Below are 21,792 nucleotides of genomic sequence, written 5' to 3' on the forward strand. Positions count from 1 at the left end.
TTGGAACCTCTCTGGCGGTCTGAAGCTGCCCAGACAGCCGCCGCTGCCGTGGTTTTGGGTACAAGCAGAAGTTCCTGCATCTCCAGGGACCGTGACTTGGAACCTGCCCTGCCAGCGGCCAAGGGGGAATTTATATGGGCTCTGCAACACCCACAGAAGAACAGACTGAGGCTTCTCTCTGAGAGGTAGGTCAGGGTGCAGTTTGCTTTCCTTTAAACCTACAAAAACCATCAAAAGTGGTCAAGGAGAGAGGGAAAAAAAAAAGTGAACAAACATAAAAACCTCCAGAGAACAAAAGCCTGAAAAAACCAGTTTCCTCAGAGCCCACCCCCTTGAGGGGGGCAGGAGGACTTAACTCAGGGAACATCATTAACTGAAAACCCATGTGGAAGGCCCCTCACCCAGAAAACCAAGAAAAAAGAAAGAAGAAGAAGAAGAAAAAAAAAGAATACAAGAGAACAGCCACCACTACTTCATAGGACAACTTTTATTTTTAATTTGTTCCCACTATTCTGGCGTATTTTTCTTATATACATAATTTTTTAAACTATTTACCATCACAGTGAGATGTCCAGTACATCAAATTCCATAATAACCTTCTAACCTGAACTTTTTGATACATACACCTGTGTTTTTCTTTTGCATTTCTATTTTTTAAATTTCTTTTTTTTTAATTTTAGTTTGGTTTAGTCTAGTTTATTCCTTTTTTATTTTTATTTTCTAATATTCATATAGAGTTAAACTTCAAAGTAATCCCGTTTCCCCAATCAATACTACCCCTATAGTAAACCAATTTTTAATCCCCCTTTATCTTAGGAAAGTTGAGTCCTTTAACAAAGATATCAAGATACATCCAGGAAGAATCAAAACAACCTCCTCACCCACAATGAGAATTTATAACCACTCTCCCATCTTTTTCTTCCCCCAGTGTTTCTGTGTTTTTGTGTTTGTCCTGATACTATATAAATGTTACACTTGGGGTACTTTTTGATGAGGTTCTTCATATATATATATATATATATATATATATATATATATATATTCTCTTGTCATATAAATTTATCAGTCTTTTTGTTTGTCTGTTTTTGTTTGTATACTTCATAAATCTTACCTTGGTGCCCATTTGGGCTAAACCTTCTCTTTTATCTTCCCTTTCTTTCCTGTCTCTCTCTCTCTCTCTCACTTTTTTTTTCTTTTTCTTTTCTTTTTTCTCTCATTTGGGTGGGGAATCCTGATTGTTCAGAAGTGTTCCAGGGTGCACCTTGACTGCACCACGGTTGATACATCCAGCTACATCTGTTCAGTCATCTCTCACCAAAATGACTAGGAGGAGGAATGCCCAACAGAAGAAAAATACAGAGGATGGACCTTCTGCAACAGAGCTAATGGCTATCAACATAGACAATATGTTGGAAAGAGAATTCAGGCTAACAATTATCCAGGCAATAGCTAGGTTGGAGAAAGCCATGGATGACCAAATGGAATTGATTAGGGCCAAACTTAAAGCGACCAGAGATGATATTCACAATGTTAGGGCAGAGCTGAAAGCTACCAGGGATGAGGTTCACAATGCTCTCAATGAGTTCCAGTCTAATCTAAATTCTCTCAAAGCTAGGGTAACTGAGACAGAAGATAGAATTAGTGATCTGGAGGACAAACAGATAGAGAGAAAGCATCAGGAGGAAGCCTGGAACAAACAGCTTAGAAACCACAAAAACAGAATCAGGGAAATGAATGATGCCATGAAATGTTCCAACGTCAAAATTATTGGAATCCCTGAAGGGGAGGAGAAAGAAAGAAGTCTAGAAGATATAGTGGAACAAGTTCTTCATGAAAATTTTCCCAATCTCACGAATGGAACCAGCGTTCATGTACTAGAGGCTGAACAGTCTCCACCCAAGATTATAGATTCCAGAAAAACATCAAGGCACCTGATAGTCAAATTGAGGAATCATAATTGTAGGTATAATCTCTTGAAAGCCGCTAGGACAAAGAGGCTCCTTACTTACAGAGGAAAGCCCATCAGAATAACGTCAGACATGTCCACACAGAACTGGCAAGTCAGAAAGGGCTGGCAAGATATATTCAGGGCACTAAATGAGAAGAACATGCAGCCAAGAATACTTTATCCAGCAAGACTGACATTCAAAAGGGATGGAGAGATAAAGAGTTTCCAAGACCGGCAAGGCTTAAAAGACTATGCAACCACTGAGCCAACACTGTGGGAAATATTAAGCGGGGGTTCCATAAAAGAGGAAAAATCCTAAGAATAGCATTGAACAGAAATATAGAGACAATCTACAGAAAGACTTCAAAGGTAACACGATGTCAATAAAAACGTATCTATAAATAATCGCTCTCAATGTGAACGGCCTAAAGGCGCCCATAAAACGGCACAGGGCTGCAGATTGGATAAAACGACAGGACCCATCCATATGTTGTCTACAAGAAACCCATTTGGAATCTAAAGATAAACCCAGACTGAAAGTGAAGGGATGGAGAAGCATCTTTCATGCCAATGGGCCTCAAAAGAAGACCGGGGTAGCGATTCTCATATCAGATAAATTGGATTTTAAACTAAAGACTGTAGTCAGAGATACAGAAGGACACTACATCATTCTTAAAGGGACTATCCACCAAGATGATCTAACAATTGTAAATATCTATGCCCCCAATATGGGGAACAGCCAATTACATAAGAAAACTGTTAATCAAGATAAAGAGTCATATTGATATGAATACATTAATAGTAGGAGATCTTAACACGCCTCTCTCAGAAATAGACAGATCATCGAAGCAGAAAATCAATAAAGAAACAAGAGCATTGAATGACACATTGGACCAGATGGACCTCATAGATATATACAGAATATTGCACCCTAAAACAACAGAATACTCATTCTTCTCAAGTGCACATGGAACCTTCTCAAGAATAGACCACATACTGGGTCACAAATCAGGACTCAACTGATACGAAAAGACTGAGTTTATTCCCTGCGTATTCTCAGATCACAATGCTTTGAAACTGGAGCTCAGTCACAAGGAAAAGTTCAGAAGGAACTCAAACACCTGGAAGCTAAAGACCACCTTGCTTAAGAATGCTTGGATCAACCAGGAGATCATAGAAGAACTGAAACAATTCATGGGAACCAATGAGAATGAAGACACTTCGGTCCAAAACCTATACAACAAAGGCGGTCCTAAGGGGGAAATACATAGCCACCCAAGCATCCCTCAAAAAAAATTGAAAAATCCAGAACACAGCAGCTGTCTCTACACCTTAAAGAACTGGAGAATCAACAACAAATCAAACCAACTCCACACATAAGAAGGGAAATAATCAAGATTAGAGCTGAGATCAATGAGGTAGAAACCAGAGATACAGTAGAACGTATCAATGAAACTAGGAGCTGTTTTTTTGAAAGAATCAATTAGATCGATAAACCATTGGCCACACTAATCCAAAAGAAAAGAGAGAAAGCCCAAATTAATAAAATTATGAGTGAAAAGGGAGAGATCACAACTAACACCAAGGAAGTAGAAACAATCATCAGAAGTTATTATCAACGGTTATATGCCAATAAGCTAAGCAACCTAGATGAAATGGATGCATTCCTGGAACATTATGAACTCCCAAAATTGAACCAGGAAGAAATCGACAACCTAAATAGACTGATATCTAATAACGAGATTGAAGCAGTGATCAAAAACCTCCCCAAAAAAAGAGCCCAGGACCTGACGGATTCCCTGGGGAATTCTACCAAACTTTCAAAGAAGAAATAACACGTATTCTCCTGAAGCTGTTTCAAAAAATTGAAGCAGAAGGAAAACTCCCAGACTCTTTCTATGTAGCCAGCATTACCCTGATCCCCAAACCAGGCAAAGACCCTCCCAAAAAGGAGAATTTCAGACCCATATCCCTGGTGAATATGGATGCTAAGATTCTCAACAAGATCCTAGCAAACAGGATCCAACAGCACGTTAAAAAGATTATCCACCATGACCAGGTGGGATTCATCCCTGGGCCACAAGGATGGTTCAACATTCGCAAATCAATCAATGTGATAGAACAAATTAATAAGAAAAGAGAGAAGAACCCCATGGTCCTCTCAATTGATGAGAAAAAGCATTTGACAAAATCCAGCATCCGTTCCTGATTAAAACGCTTCAAAGTATAGGGATAGAGGGAACATTCCTGAACTTCATCAAATCTGTCTGTGAAAAACCCACAGCAAATATCATCCTCAATGGGAAAAAGCTTGCAGCCTTCCCATTGAGATCAGGAACACGACAAGGATGCCCACTCTCACCACTCTTGTTCAAAATAGTACTAGAAGTCCTAGCAACAGCAATCAGACAACAAAGAGAAATAAAAGGTATCCAAATTGGCAATGAAGAGGTCAAACTCTCTCTCTTCGCAGATGACATGATTCTTTATATGGAAAACCCAAAAGACTCCATCCCCAAACTACTAGAACTCATACAGCAATTCAGTAACGTGGCAGGATACAAAGTCAATGGACAGAAATCAGTGGCTTTCTTATAAAATAACAATGAAAATACAGAAAGGGAAATTAGAGAATCGATTCCATTTACTATAGCACCAAGAACCATAAGATACCTGGGAATAAACCTAACCAAAGAGGTAAAGGATCTGTACTCCAGGTACTACAGAACACTCATGAAAGAAATCGAAGAAGACACAAAAAGATGGAAGACCATTCCATGCTCTTGGATCAGAAGAATAAACATTGTTAAAATATCTATAATGCCTAGAGCAATCTATACTTTTAATGCCATTCCAATCAAAATTCCACTGGTATTCTTCAAAGGGCCAGAGCAAATAATCCAAAAATTTGTATGGAACCAGAAGACACCCCGAGTCGCTAAGGAAATGTTGAAAAACAAAAATAAAACTGGGGGCATCACGTTACCTGATTTCAAGCTTTACTACAAAGCTGTGATCGCCAAGACAGCATGGTACTGTCATAAAAACAGACACATAGACCAGTGGAACAGAGTAGAGAGCCCAGATATGGACTCTCAACTCTATGGTCAGTTAATCTTCAGCAAACCAGGAAAAAATATACAGTGGAAAAAAGACAGTCTCTGCAATAAATGGTGCTGGGAAAACTGGGCAGCTATATGTAGAAGAATTAAACTCTACCATTCTCCTACACCATACACAAAAATAAACTCGAAATGGATAAAAGACCTCAACATGAGAGAGGAATCCATCAGAATCCTAGAGGAGAACATAGGCAGTCATCTCTTCGATATCAGCCACAGCAACTTCTTTCAAGATATGTCTCCAAAGGCAAAGGAAACAAAAGCGAAAATGAACTTTTGGGACTTCATCAAAATCAAAAGCTTCTGCACAGCAAAGGAAACAGTCAAGAAAACAAAGAGGCGGGACACCTGGGTGGCTCAGTTGGTTAAGCGGCTGCCTTCGGCTCAGGTCATGATCCCAGCGTCCTGGGATCGAGTCCCACATCGGGCTCCTTGCTCAGCGGGGAGCCTGCTTCTCCCTCTGCCTCTGCCTACCACTCGGTCTGCCTGTGCTCATGCTCGCTCCCTCTCTGTCTCTAACAAATAAATAAATAAAATCTTAAAAAAAAAAAAAAGAAAGAAAACAAAGAGGCAACCCACGGAATGGGAGAAGATATTTGCAAATGACAGTATAGACAAAAGGTTGATATCCAGCATCTATAAAGAACTCCTCAAACTCAACACACACAAAACAGATAATCATATCAAAAAATGGGCAGAAGATATGAACAGATACTTCTCCAATGAAGACATACAAATGGCTATCAGACACATGAAAAAATGTTCATCACCACTAGCCATCAGGGAGATTCAAATTAAAACCACATTGAGATATCACCTTACACCAGTTAGAATGGCCGAAATTAGCAAGACAGGAAACAACATGTGTTGGAGGGGATGTGGAGAAAGGGGAACCCTCTTCCACTGTTGGTGGGAATGCAAGTTGGTGAAGCCACTTTGGAAAACAGAGTGGAGAAAACTTAGGAAATTAAAAATAGAGCTTCCTTATGACCCTGCAATTGCACTACTGGGTATTTACCCCAAAGATACATATGTAGGAATATTAGATTTTTAAACAACAGACTATACGTAATTACAGCCTGATATATACATGGTCACTTTGGGGGGGTCACTCTTGGAGGACAGTTTATCATAGGAATCTCTCATATTTATTTAATGTAAGAAGATCTGATTCAAAGAGACTGACCTACACCAAAGGAAAGAAATGTTTATAAATATTTAATGCATTAGAGTTAGTTCACTATGCTTGGGAGAACAAAGAGCTCTCCCTTGTATTCAAGCCACTATGATTTATTCTCATCTAAGTTAAAAACTGAATTAATTCTTGGAGAAAGAGGGATGGAAAACTTGCAATGTTTGTGAGAATGGTCCTCCTCTCCTGGAAGATGCTATAATAAAAGCTAAAAACAATGAATGGACCAAACAACAAATAGCAGCAACCATAGTAAATTATGCAATTATCTACTATTTGCTTCAGGTAGCCATAAGTCTGTTCTATCTCTCTCTCTCTCTCTTTTTTAATATGTTTCTTTTTCCTTTTTTAAAGATTTCCCATAGAAGTGACATGTAGTATTTGTTTTCTTTGATTTACTTCACTTAACATAATGCCTTCAAGGTGCATTTATGCTTGTTGCAAATGGTAGGAGTTCTGCATTATTTTATAGAGGAATAGTATTGTGTGTGTATCAATCTCTGCATCTATCACCTATCTACGTATGTATCTGTCATCATCTATCTATCTCTATATATATCTATAGTCTATCAATCATCTATCTATCTCACAACTTCTTTATCCACTCAACTATCAATAGACACTTAGCTTGTTTTCATGTCTTTGCTTATATGACAATACTGCTAAGTATACAGGGGTGCAGATATGTTTTTGAATTAGTGTTTTCACTTCTTTTGGATATATTCCCAATGGAATTTCGGGATCATATGGTAGTTCTATTTTTATTTTTTTGAGGATTCTTTATACAGTTTTCCATAGTGGCTGTAACACTTTACAAGGTCATCAACAGTGCACAAGTGTTCCCTTTACTCTATATCCACAGGAGCATTTGTTATCTCTTTCTCTTCCTGTTACCATGTAACAGTTATGTGGTGATATCTCCTTGTAGTTTTAATTTGTATTGTCCTAATGACCAGTGATGTTAAGGATCTTTTCATGTACCTATTTCCTTTTTGTATATCTTTTTGGGGGAAATGCTTATTCTGGTCCTTTATCCACTTTAAATTGGGTGATTTACTTTTTTGCTAATGAGTTGCATGATTACGTGATATGTTGTGGATATTAGCCTCTTATCAGATATATGGTTTGCAAATGATTTTCCCCATTCTATAGGTTATCCTTTCACTTCATTGATATTTTCTTTTGCTGTATAAAAGCTTTTTAGGTTGAAGTCATCCCATCAGTTTATTTTTGATGTTGCTTTGTGCTTTAGATGCCATATCCAAAAGTTATTATAAAGACCCTTGTTTAGAAGTTTATTCCTATATTCTTCTACATGTTTCATGGTTTCATGTGTTAAAGTATTTAATCCATTTCAAGTTAATTTTTGTGAGTGGTGTACGATACGGGACCAATTCCATTCTTTTACATGTAAATATCCAATTGTGCTAGCACAATTTATTAAAGAAACTGTCTTTCTCCATTGAGTGTATTTGGCTCTTTGGTCAAATATTAGTTTGACCACATATACTTGGATTATTTTTGGGTGTTCAATTCTGTTCCGTTGGCATATTTGTTGGTTTTTATGCCAGCAACATGCTGTTTTGGTGACTATAGCTTCATAGTATAGCTTGAAATCAGGAACTGTGACACCTCCTGCTTTTCTGCTCCCTTCAGGGTTTCTTTGGTCTGTGTGGTTCCATGTAAATTATAACTGTGTTTTCCTATTCCTGAAAAGGATGGCACTGAAATCTTTTTTTTTTAAGATTTTTATTTATTTATCTGACAGAGAGAGATCAAAAGTAGGCTGAGAGGCAGGCAGAGAGAGGAGGAAGCAGGCTCCCTGCTGAGCAGAGAGACTGATGCGGGGCTGGATCCCAGGACCCTGAGATCATGACCTGAGCGGAAGGAAGAGGCTTAACCCACTGAGACACCCAGGCGTCCCTGGCAATCTTGATAGGGATTGCATTGAATCTATATGGAAATCTTGATAGGGATTGCATTGAATCTATATGGCTTTTGATAGTATCAATACTTTAACAATATGAATTCTTCCAATCCCTGCACATGGGATACCTTTCCACTTATTTGTGCCCCCTTTGCTTTCTGAAATAAATGTCTTGGTGTTTTTAGCAAACAGATCTTTTGCTTCCTTAGTTAAATTTATTTCTACATAGTGTATTGTTTTTGCTGTTGTTGTAAATTATACCAATTTTTCATTTCATTTTTAGAAAATTCATTGCCAGCACATAAGAAACGCTCCTGATTTTTGCATGCTAATTTTGTATTCTGTAACTTTACTGAATTGTTTAGATCTAAGAGATTTTTGATTGAGTGTTTTGGATTTTCTAAAGACAAAACCATGGGGCAACTGGGTAGCTCTGTTGGTCTGATCTTAAGGCAGGTCATGATTTTGGGTCCTGAGCCCCACATTAGGATCTCTGCTCAGTGGTGAGTCTGCTTCTCCCTCTGCCTCTCTGCCTGCTTGTGCTCTCTCTCTCTCAAAAATGGATAAAATCTCTAAAAATAAGTAAATAAATATAAAATAATATTACCTGCAAGAAGAAAAAAACTGTTACCTTTTCCTTTCCAATTCTGATTCCTTCTATTTCTTTTTCTGGCTTTATCACTCTAGTGAGTACCATGTAGAATGAGAGTGGTGACAGTGGGCACTCTTGTGTTGTTACCAATCTTAAAGGATTAATTTTCCTTTTTTTTTTTTGAGGATTAATTTTCAACTTTCATCATTGAGGATGATGTGAGCTTCTCATATATGGCCTTTATTTTGTTGGCATATGTTCCTTCTATGCCTAATCTGGCAAAAGTTTTTATCATGAAACTATGTTGAGTTTTATCAAATGACTTTTCTGTGTCTATTGAGATGACTGTATGATTCTTTTTTCATTTCGTTAATGTACTATATCATTTTGATTGAATAGCCTATGATAAACCACGCTTCCATAAACAAAAACAAATCACTTAATCATGATGAATGATCCTTTTAATATGCTGCTAAATTGAATTTGCTAATATTTTATTGGGAAATTTTGCATCCATATTTATTATGGATATAGGCCTATGGTTTTCTAGTAGTGTCCTTTTGTGGTTTTGGTATCAGGATAATCCCATCCTTATAAATAAATTTGGGAGTGTTCCCTCTCTTTGATTTAAAAAATTTTATATATAGATATATATTATTTATATTATTTAGTTATTGTTTACATTATATTACATAATATATTATATATAAATTAATTATATTATTTATTTATTATTTATGTAATATTATAAAAAATATATGTAAACTACTTATATATATACACACAGGAATAAGAAATGTATATGTAATGAAATAAGAAAACAAATTAAAAAACATAAAGGGGGAAAGCATTATTTTAATACATTTTGAGATATAACTTTAAGATATAACTTTCTTCTCAATAGGAAATTAATGTATGCATTCATTAATTAGAATCTTCCTAAATTTGTTATTAATATTTGAAATGGTTAGCAAATTTGGGTTTATATCTTCTGTTTTTATGTAGTGAATTTTATAACCTTGCGTTATCCCCTTCAGTATGAAAGAGTGATGTTGTGCCATACATTGATGAGTTGTGTCTTTTAATGTACGTAGTACTTTTATGGAAATGAATGAAAACAAACATTGTGTCAATCTTTGTCCATGACCATATTTCTGTTGATCGTGTGTCCTATATAACCAGTGAAATATATTTACACTAAATATGTTTACCTACGCATAATTTTAGGAAGATTAAAATTTCTTTTTTGACCTGACAATTAACCATATAGTGGACGTGTGAACAAGTCTACTGAAGTAACTGTGAAAAGCTAATGAATCAGAGGGAGCACAATAATTATCAATAATTATTTACATCATCACTTCTCACTCATTACTACCATGTCATAATAGATTACAAGGTAAGGGAGCAGCCTTCTTAAAAACTCAAAATGATCTTTAGAGTACAAAATACTCTTTTAAAGTTTGTTTTCCTTCTGAATTTGGGAAATTCAATGGGGAAAAACAGTACCAAAAATATTATCAAAGTTGGCTGGTCATGAAATGGATATTTAAGCACAGGTCATGGATGTTTTGAGATAAGATTGGAATCTTAACATATTAGTTTCTGAGAAAAAAATAAATTGTGCCAAGTTTATGGATGGTGCTTCATGTGATATGAGCACTGGCAGGAAATGGACTGCTATAGCAGCATTCTAGTCCAACACGAAGTTATTTCCTAATGACACTTGTAAGGAAAATATTCTTAATGGACATAATCTCAAGCTGCACACTTGTTCTCTTTTCTGAAATTCAGTCTGGGACACACATTTGCACTGATTTAGGGCCAGTGGGCTAGCGGTTTACATGGGTAACTAGGAACTTGAAAGCAACAAGATTGAAGGATTACTGACATGATGATCTGTTAGTAGATGGACTTCCCCAAGTGGTAAAAGGAATTGAGAATATTAACTTCCACATGAATACTTGGTAATTCCTATCAGATATGGATCAGTTATCAGTAATTTGTGAAAGCAATGATCCATTATCTTCCATATTCTTTGCGATCTATTTTGCTCGTTCTTTGGGTTCTCATCAACAATATAGCCATGGTAGAAAAGCTAGAACTCACAGCATGGATTGCTAAACATGCTTGACCTAGAAATTACCCATGGTAAGTGCACAATTTTCTGATGATGGTTATCAAAAATGTATGGAAAGAGGCACCTGGGTGGCTCAGAGGGTTAAGCCTCTGCCTTTGGTTCAGGTCATGATCTCAGGGTCCTGGGATCAAGCCCTGCATCGGGCTCTCTGCTCAGTGCGGAGCCTTCTTCCGCCCTGCCCCTCTGCATACTTGTGATCTCTTTCTCTCTCTCTGTCAAATACATAAATACAATCTTAAAAAAAAAAGAGAACATCTGGGGATATGTTATAAAAAATATACGGAGAAAAACAAACCATCCATTGATGGATGAATGGATAAAGAAAATGTGGCATATGCATACAATGGAACATCATTTGGCATGAAAAAGGAAGGAAATTCTGCCACAGTGACAATGTGGATGAACCTGGAGGACATTGTGCTGAGTGGAAAATGACAATCAAGGCAAATACACCATGATTCCTGTTATATAAGGTATCTCAAAAAGTTAAGCTCATAGAAGCAGAGAGTAGAATGATGATTTCTTGGGGCTGAGGGGATGAGAAATGAGGAATTGCTGTTCAAACGGTTTCAACTTATTAAATTATGCACGCGGAAACAGTTCCAGACATCTGTTGTGTAACATCGTACATGTTGTTACAATACTGTGTTGCACACTTAGAAATTTCTTAAAAGGGTAGACCTCATGGTAAATATTCTTACTACAACAAGAAATGTAAATAAATTCTTGGGCTACCAGCCAGCTGTCATGCTTCCATTTGATTACCTTGGTTTTTCCGTCAAGAAGTAGTATTGATTCACCCAGGCTCTACTCTAGTTGTTATCTTGCCCATTTTGCTCAATTGCTTCTGTTCACATGACTATATCGGGATTGAACCAATGCCTTATTCACTATTATGCCATACTGCAGTAGAACTTTGGTGTAATACACTCACTTTGCAAGAACAGAAGTAAGGCAATGCACTCATTCCCATGGAATTCAGTGGAATCATCAGGCACCACATAGAAGAGAATCAAGGGAACTAATGGAATGGTGGAATCACTTACGAAGACGCAGTCATTAGAACAACTGCTATTAGCCCATTACAAAGTTGGGTTATTGTCTCAAGGATATGATCTGTACCCTGCATTAGCAAACAATGTATGAGGCTATTTCTTTCATAATCAGACTGTTGGCCCAAGTACCTTGGGTCAAAATGGGAATGCCAGTGACCACCCTAATACCTGCTAACCCACCCTCTTTCCCCCATTGCTGTCCCTATGTCATTAGACTTTTCTGAATTAGTGTACTTATCACTCAACAGGATAATTTTATGGGGGACACAGCAACTGCTCCTGTCTCCTGGGTAGTCATTTCACTGAACCGACAGGTAAACAAAATGCTTTGTATTCTTTTGGGTAACTGATAGTGATTAGCAAAAGATATTAATAGAAAGGAGAGGGGGAGGTGTATAGAAGTAACCCAGGGAATTTTCCAGAATGCCTTGTAACACCATCGTGTCTGCCAGTAAATGTTAATCAACAAGTATAGCAATTCAACATGGCAAGACCACAAGGGCCCAGATCCTTCATCAGTGGAGTTTGAATGACTCCACCAAGTAAGCAGATTCTGGATTCTGAGTTTATCTTCGAGACCAAGGTGCATAGGGAAAGAAATGATCAAATATTGCCCTTGACCAGTACACATGTGAGGACTTAGGAGCTACCATTGTTTTAATTTAATTTTTATTATATAAAAATGGGATTTTTTTGACTGATATTGTACAGTTTAAAAAATAATTGAAGTTTATACAGCGACTGTTGGGAAATTACTTACTTAATATATGACACCCAGACAAAACTTTCAAGCAAGCCAAATGACAAGGTGAACCTAAATGTAAATCCAATGAATCAATGTTTAACCTCTACTTAAGGAATTAGAGGGCATTTGGTGGGCTTATTTACCCCACATTACCCCCATGCCATTGTACTTCTAATTACCAATTATCAGTGACAAAATACAGCTAAGGAATAAATATAGAGAGTTTTAAATGAAAATGAATGAACTTTATGACTAGAAGAAAAATTTCCCTAAAATATATTTCATGACATAGTATTTTCTTTCATATCTATGTGAGTTAGCCTACCCCAAGCTTTGCTGTAATGATGTAATGATAAGTTGAAATGCTTCTTTTTCAGTGAAGAAATTAGGAATGAAAGATCCTTTTGGACCCTCCCAAAGGATTCACACAAGAAGAAAAAAAATTAACTGTTGTTAAGTATTTTGACTCCTACCAAGTTTTGGCTCTTCTTTTTCCTTTCTTTTCTTCCCTTTCTTCCTTTCTTTTCCTTTCCCCTTTTTTTTTCCCTTTACTTTTCCTCTCCTCTCCTCTCCTCTCCTGTCCTCTCCTCTTCTGTTCTCCCCACCCCCCAAATCTAGAGATTCTGTGGTCCTCATGGATCTTGACTCCCGACCCGAGTATCTTAGTATTTATGCTTCCTTCTCTCCCATGGGGACTATCTCTCAGAAGGTAAGAGAAACCTTAGTGCTGAAATTATTTGAAAAAGTTACATCGTTATGGTAAAATCAAAGCCAGTAGAGATAACTGCTGCTGACATTCTGGTGGATGATCAGAAATTCTGCATGGCTCAGGACCTCTACTTACATATCCAAGATAATCTACTTTGCTTCTTTAAAAGCATTTAGCATCCAAGAATGCAGGACAGAGTATCCTGCGGATTGTCTCCTCAGGTTCACTTGGTGTAACTGTAGAATATAATTCCTGGAACTGTTTCAGTATTAGCAAAGCATCATTTGGAAAATTCACCTTGTGTCTCTTCCACAAAGGACTATAGCATTTTTCAGGAAATCGACTACCTAAAGAAAGTGCGGTTTTTAATTAGAGCAACAAGGGAAATTAGCTCAATTTCTCCATGGGAAGAACTAAACCTGGGATGATAAACATGGGTTTGGAAGTTTTTTTGGAGGGGGGGCGGGATTCATTTTACTTGACGTAGTGGTTATTTAGAACCTGTGGCATTGTCATTAATTAACTTTATGTTTATCCTTTCTAGAATTAAGAAAATAACAAGAATTAAAGACCAGGATTCTGGTGCTTCCTTCTAAACAACAAAGGTGAGAATAAGTCTTAAAACATGTGAGTTTTGACAAGTGATAAATCATAAACTGACTACTTGTTTATTGGCTCCTCTAGGAAAGACTCTCTTTGCTAGGTATAAACATCTTTGGGAATAAACTTATTAACATTAGAACTAGTTTGATAGGAATAAATCTGGATAATTAAAATGATCTACAATCTTACCCTGGGAGAGATTAGAGGAAAATAAATAGACTATATTGAAGAAATATTTCATGACAACTTCAGGCTCTCTTTTCACCTTTTAAGTAAGTATTTTATGCCTTTTCTTTTTAATCTTTAGCATTTTCCTTGATTCCTTTCCTCAACTTAGGATGGTTTATCGAAAAAATAATATCCAAAACATATTACTGATTTTTAACTTAATCAGTGCTGATTATTTTGGTGTGCATTGTTGACTGAGCACGGAAAGATATGATAAAATAGTGATAGGTAGTATCTGTCAGGTGCTTATTCTGTCAGAAGTGCTTCTATTTACATGTACTCTCTAAGTACCCCTAGGAAAACGTTGGGAGTTATAGTGTTTTCATCCCTGGTTTATGTGAGGACACCATGGTATAGTCACTTGCCAGAAGTTATGGCAATAACTTAGTTGCCATGAGTAGATTATATAGAGGATATAAGCAAATTACATAAGTCACTTATTCCAAGGTCCCAGTTAGTAAATGTGAGAAGCAGCCTTGGACGTTCTTTCTTGTACTTACACCTAAACCCATGCTAACCATCTGAGTATTTCAAAGTCTTCAAGTTTTTCTGATTTTGCACTCTCAATTGTCATTCAACATATATCTGTGTAATAGATATTGATTAATTGCAATCTGCCAGACACAGAACATTGTGCTGACATACATGAGGACAAATTGAAGTTTTGATCTTAAGGAAGAACTTATTAATATGAATATTAAAATATGGTGATAATAGCTGCTGTCCTTAGGAGCATGATATATGCAGATGTGTTTAAACCGAGGTTGAAAGATTGGAGAATTTACTTTGGAGACAAGAAAATTTAATAAGTCCAAAGTATAGAGATAAATCGGGTAAAGGAACTGCGATAGATTATTATAAAAGGTGGTAATCTGCAGGGATTAAGGATGCATGGATTCTGCAGCCAGGGTTTTTGACTACAAATGTCACTTCTGACCCTAATAGGTGGCTCTCAACAGACTTTACTTCTCTGTATCTTAGTTTCTCCATGTGTAAACTAGAGAATAGGATAGTACTCACCTCATATTATTGTTGTATGGATTAAAATAAGTAGTCAAAATGCATTTAGAAGAGTGGCCGTTGTGTAAAAAGTGCTCCATTATTGTTATTATTATTGTTACTTAGGCAGAACCATGCATAGAGGGGCCTACAGGGACAGAAAGAGTGACCATATCGTTAACACAATGAGTTCAAATCCTTAGTTGAGCTGTCGAGTAAATGAGGTATGATGGCTGTGAAAGTCATATCCCAGGCAAATAATAATGCAATCAACAATCCCTCATATGTATTTTTGTTCAGTATCTTCTTCTTTCTTCCTTCCTTCCTTCCTTCCTTCCTTTCTTTCTTTTTTTTCTTTCTTTATTTCTTTTCCTTCCTTCCTTCCTTCCTTCCTTCCTTCCTTCCTTCCTTCCTTCCTTCCTTTCCTTATTTCTTTCCTTCTTTTAGTATCATTTTCCAAAGTAACTCTTCCATTTGGGCTACCTGTAGATCTTCTTTAAAAAAGAACAAAAACAAAAACAAAACTATGAGCTGCAGGCTGAAGGAATGCAGGGAAATGATCATTATGAAGGGGCTGCAGAGGCCCACCTGGGAAAGAAATACTAGTATTTGAGTCCTAGTAACGTTGGTGTTTCTTTGTGCAGAACCTTGATCTTAGTGAGTAAATAACTTACAACAGATTTCAAAATTTCCATTACCCACAAAAAGTAATTGTACCTCTTAAGTAATTTTTAAATTCAGTCACTTTCTTTATAACTGCTGCTTTGTAATGTAAAGACTCGAAGTTAGGTTTTCTAACTATATTATTCTATTAAATTATTTGTGCTTTTTTCCAATTACTCCAATTTCTTCCAATTCCAATTAAATCATGATTCAGAAACATACACAGAAGTGATACTTGCATATGCATTTGGGTGGAAAGGAATTGCATTAGATAAAGAGGAAAGAAAGGATAATTCCACTGCTTGTATGAAGAGGGACATAAAACTAACCTTTTGATTCACCATCAGTGGCAATGGTTTAAATTTAATGGGCAGTGATTTTATAAAGTTAAAATGTATGATCACCATAGAATAGGTTTTAAGTCCTAAGTCTGTAATTATTATTTCTAGCTAGAACCAAGGAGTTCATTTGTTTATTTTTCCTTGTGTGTCTCAGCAGGTTTCTGCTATGGGTGACAGGGGAACAAGCAATCACTCAGAAGTGACTGACTTCATTCTTGTAGGCTTCAGGGTCCGCCCAGAACTCCACATTCTCCTCTTCCTGCTCTTTCTGCTTGTGTATGCCATGATCCTTCTAGGGAATGTGGGGATGATGACCATTATTATGACTGATCCCCGGCTGAACACACCAATGTATTTCTTCCTAGGCAACCTCTCCTTCATTGATCTCTTCTATTCTTCTGTTATTGCACCCAAGGCTATGGTCAACTTCTGGTCTGAGAGCAAGTCCATCTCCTTTGCCGGCTGTCTGATCCAGTTCTTTCTCTTTGCCTTGTTCATTGTGACTGAGGGATTTCTCCTGGCAGCCATGGCTTATGACCGCTTCATTGCCATCTGCAACCCACTCCTCTACTCTGTCCAGATGTCAACTCATCTCTGCATTCAGTTGGTGGCCGGTTCCTATTTTTGTGGCTTCATCAGCTCAGTTCTTCAAACAGGCATGACATTTACTTTGTCCTTTTGTGCTTCCCGCACCATTGATCACTTTTACTGTGATACTCGTCCACTTCAAAGGATATCTTGTTCTGACCTCTTTATCTATAGGATGGTTTCTTTCTCCTTATCCGGCATCATTATCATGCCTACCATCATAGTTATTATTATTTCTTATTTGTATATTGTGTCCACAGTTCTGAAGATATGCTCCTCTGAGGGACGTAAGAAAGCCTTCTCCACTTGCAGCTCTCACCTAGGAGTCGTGAGTGTACTGTATGGTGCCGTCTTTTTTATGTACCTCACTCCAGACAGATTTCCTGAGCTGAGTAAAGTGGCCTCCTTATGTTACACCTTAGTCACTCCCATGTTGAATCCTTTGATTTACTCCCTGAGAAACAAAGATGTCAAAGAAGCGCTAAAGAAACTTCTAGAGAAGAGAAATACAATTGTTTGATTTTTATTTATTTTCCACCATTGATTTTGTGGCAATTTCTGTCATATGCCTCATGGCCATTATTGAAAACCCTTCTCCATAAAAAATACGAGAACTTTTTCAAGGTGAGTTACCTGGAACACTGTTAATTCTGAATGTCCTGGATATTGGAGATATACTGAATATTAGATCATTTTTCAAGATGAACCTCACACTATCTCAAGTATGACTTTGTTTCACAGAATTGATTTCCTTTATTATAATGGTTCGTTGTTGAACCTGACTTTTATATGTCATTCTATTGTGTAAACAATGTATTGTCTTGTGTTTGTCTTAAAATTGCTCCTGGCAATATACACAGTCACTAGTGATGGACAGTAATGCCCAACTTCTTTCTTCTTCTTCTTCTTGTTCTTTTTTCTTTCTTTCTTCCTTTCTCTCTTTCTTTCTTTCTTTCTTTTTTTTTTTTTAATTGAGAGTGATAGAAAGAGCGAGAGTGAGACAGAGTGAGTTTGGGCAGGGGCGTAGGGAGAGAATTTCAAAGAAACTCCCCACTAAGCACGGAGCATGACATGGGGCTCAACCTCATGACCCATGAGAACATGACCTGAGTGGAAACCAAGAGTCAGACAACTGACTGAGCCACCCGGGTGCCTGAATGCCCAACTTATTTTTTAAAAAATAATATTTTCCAACTTAATAACTACCTTTTTTAGCATGTTAAACTAAATTTTCATTTTGAATGAAGTATGGTAAGCGTATTTTATCAAGAGGAAAAATAATAAGAAGAAACAAATGATAAGTAATTTTTGCTATATGCATTAATTTGGAAAATTTTATATCACGGGTGTCAGGTATTGTAGGTTGTTCTGAGACACTGCTAGTTGCTAAACCTTACTATAAAAAACCAAAGTGGTAGTGCAAACATGAATGATTTTGGGCAATCATTCCTTCAGTTTGGATTTTCATGCATTTTTTCCCGTGTTAATTATTGTGAGAAATATTGAATAAAGGTATGGAGCAAGGTGGTCATTAAAATAGTGTGTGGTCTAAAATTTACTCATCCTTGCCCCTGAATATTCATTTGTTTCATAATTTTATTGACTGTGTAATAAGTGTTGTGGTGGGTTCAGGTGTAAATAACCTTATTCTCAGGGAGCTTACCATTTAGTGTGAAAATCACAACCTCACACAGACAATTCAAATCCATAGATGTTTATGCCAAAGAGAAACATACAGATTTCAAAGTGGCGTGCCTGAGAGCAGGTGCTCACAAATAGGGAAAGTCTCAGGTAGATGGAAGATGTATTTAAAGGGAGTAAGATTGGAGTCGGTATACTGTTATATCAATTCATGTTATTGATGTGGGCTTGAAGTGTAGCAATGTAAGTGAAAAAAAAAAAAAGGATGATTTGAAAATGTCCATGTTAGATACAGAGAACTGATCAACGGATTAATATGAGGGGAGTACAGGAAGGAGGTGTGTCTCACCATGTCCGAACTGGTATCATGTTTCTGGTGATGGTACCAACAGATAAAAAGTAAAGGAATTCTTAGCAAAGTAGGAATAGAGGGACATTTCCTCAGCTTGTAAAAGAATATCTACAAAAACCTACAGCTAAAATTACATTTAATGTTAATGAAATAGAAGCTTTCCCACTAAGATAGGAATCAGGGAAGGATGTCCCCCTTCACCACATCTCTTCAGCAGTTGTTTGGAAATCTTAAGTGATGCAATAGACAAAAATGTAAATAAAAGTATTATGGGCTGAATTATGTCTTCCCAACTCATATGTTGAAGGCCTAACCCCTAGTATCTCTGTATGTGACTATAGTTGGAGATAGAACCTTCAAAGCAAGGCTCCTACAGTGGATTTTAATACAGTCTGACCAGTGTCTTTATAAGAAGAGATCAGGACACACAGAGAGATATTGGATGTGCATGTGCTCTGAGGGACACCATGTAAAGAGGAAACCAGTGACAGACATCTGTAAGCCAAGGAGAGAATCCTCAGAATATTTATTCATGGCACATTGATCATGGACCTCTAGTCTATAGATCCGGGAGAAAAAAAAGTTGGTGTTTCAGGCCCCCAGTCTCTGGTGTTTTGCTGTGGCAGCTATAGCCAATTACTATAAAAGATTAATAAAAGTAAAATAAAACTCATTGATCTGGGAAAAAAAAGGAAGATAAATAAAGTCTGGGGATCTAATGTACACCATGGTGACTATAGTTAACAATACTGTATTGTATACTTGAAAGTTGCTAAGACACTGGATCTTAAGAGTTTTCACCACACACATGAGAAATGTGAGGTAATGAATGTGTTAACTAACCTTACTGTGGTAATAATTTCACGATATATACATATGTGAAATCATTACACTGTACACCTTAAAATAACACAATGTTATATACCAATTATATCACAGTAAATCTGGAAAAAATATAAAAAAAGATTAAAGAGAATGAGAAGGAAAAATAACTTCATCTTTGCTCACAGGTGACATTGTTGTCTCTGTAGAAAATCTGAAAGAATTGACAAAAACACCGTCCAGAAACTAATAGGAAAGATAGGAGGATTGCAGGACACATGGTTAGTATACAAAAGTCAATTGGTTTCCATATACCATCATTGAGCAAGTAGAATTTAAAATGAAAACACAGTGCTGTTTATGCTATCACTTACCCCAGTAAAAACTTAGGAACGAACGTCACAAAATATGTGCCAGATCTCTAGAGGGAAAAGCATAAAATTCTAATGGAAAAACTCAAAGCAGACTTAGATAAATGGAGAACCACTGAAGGTTCATGGAGAGGAAGATTAACATTGTCAAGATGTCATTTCTTCCCAACTTGAGATATATTTTCAATGCAATCTCAATGAGTTATTTTTTGGTTATTTTTGATTATTGACAAACTTCAGATAGTAAAGTGAAGTTTATATGAAAAAGCAAAAGACCAGAAAAGCCAACAGTATATGGAAGGGGAAGAACAGAATCAGAGGACTGACACTACACGAAGTCAACTATACACAACCATACAGCTACAATAATCAAGACAACTGGTATTGTGAAAAAAAAAACTAATAGAATAATGGAACAAGACTTAATAAACTGTGGATTCAGGATGACAATGGGTGTCACTGTAGGCTCATCAATTGCAATAAACATACCAATCTGGTGGGGCATGTTGACACTGGACAAAGGTAAGTGTGTGTGGGGGGGGTAAGGGTAATTGGTAGATCTCTATATCTTACACTTCTATAAAAATTAATGTCTTAATTAAAAAACAGACAAAAGACAGTGTACTACTACATACCTATTAGAATGACTAAAATAAAAACCACTGACTACACCAAATGCTGTCAAGGATGTGGAGGGACAGCCACTCTCACTCATTGCTGCTGTGAATGTAAAGTGGTACAGCCATTTTGGAAGACAGTTTTTCAGGTTCATGCAAAACTAAACATACTCTTACTACATAATCCAGCAATTGTGCTCCTTGATGTTTACCCAAGCAAGGTGAAAACTCGTGTCCACACAAGAACCTGCACACAAACGGTGAATGAATAATACACTATGGTACTTCCAGACAATAGAATAATATTCAGCACTAAAAAGAAATGAGCTAAATCTTTCAAGCTGTGAAAGGACATGAGGGAACTATAAATGCACATTACTAAGTGAAAGAAGCCAACTCAAAAAGGGTACATACTGCATGATTCCCACTATATAACATTTTCAAGTTGTTGTACCTTTAAACTCCAGCACATGTTTTTGAAATAATTTCTGTATTTTTGTCTTTTGCCTGTTTATTTTTATGTCTGTATTATTGAAATTTCTCTGCTCTGAGAGGCATTCTATGTCACCTCAGAGGCATAACCTTAGGCTTGTGCGTACTCTTGGATGTCAGCAGATTTTGGGTTAGCTTTGGCTGTGTCCTCCCCTGATCATTTCATTGAGTGATGTGCCTCTGTAGGTTTTCCACCTAGCAGAGAGACTCCACTAATTCTTCTTGTTCTATTGCTTTGTAGACATTGTGGGACACACACACACACATATATATCTTTGCAGAGGGGACCAAAACAATTGGATAGTAAAGATATGTTTCATATCTTTACTATCCAATTGTTTTGGTCCCCTCTGCAAAGAGAGTCTTTAAGGCCAGTTTTTGAGGTTTGCTCCAACCTCAGCATAGCTTTCTTTGTTGTCTCCTTCCCTTGTTGTCTCTGGTAATCTTCTAGTTGGTCTACAGTTAGCTTTTTGCTTTCATGGAACTACCAGCCCCTTCTTAATTGCTTATGACCAAGTGTGTATTGTGTTTGAGAGTCATTTATGCTAAAACTTTCCCACACTTCATTCCAAATAAAGCCAGTTCACTTGAGGAGAGCTTTGAAGCCCTCTGTTGTTATGGCCTGCCTTTCATTCTAGGTGAAAC

At 37.0% G+C, this 21,792-nt stretch overlaps 1 protein-coding gene across 1 annotated transcript; it reads left to right on the top strand.

Moving 5' to 3' along the window:
• Positions 1–16,391: 16,391 nt before the first annotated feature.
• LOC125107649 (olfactory receptor 9K2) lies at positions 16,392–17,372 on the top strand. Its single transcript, XM_047742948.1, has one exon. The coding sequence runs from the start codon at positions 16,431–16,433 to the stop codon at positions 17,370–17,372; it is 942 nt and encodes a 313-aa protein (XP_047598904.1). The 5' UTR covers positions 16,392–16,430.
• The last annotated feature ends 4,420 nt before the right edge of the window (positions 17,373–21,792 follow it).

The sequence above is a fragment of the Lutra lutra genome, chromosome 8 (genome assembly GCF_902655055.1).
Source record: "Lutra lutra chromosome 8, mLutLut1.2, whole genome shotgun sequence".
Classification (NCBI taxonomy): domain Eukaryota; kingdom Metazoa; phylum Chordata; class Mammalia; order Carnivora; family Mustelidae; genus Lutra; species Lutra lutra.

What these genes read in the sequence shown, in the direction of transcription:
- LOC125107649 (XM_047742948.1), top strand. Translation starts at nt 16,431, where the DNA reads ATGGGTGACAGGGGAACAAGCAATCACTCAGAAGTGACTGACTTCATT.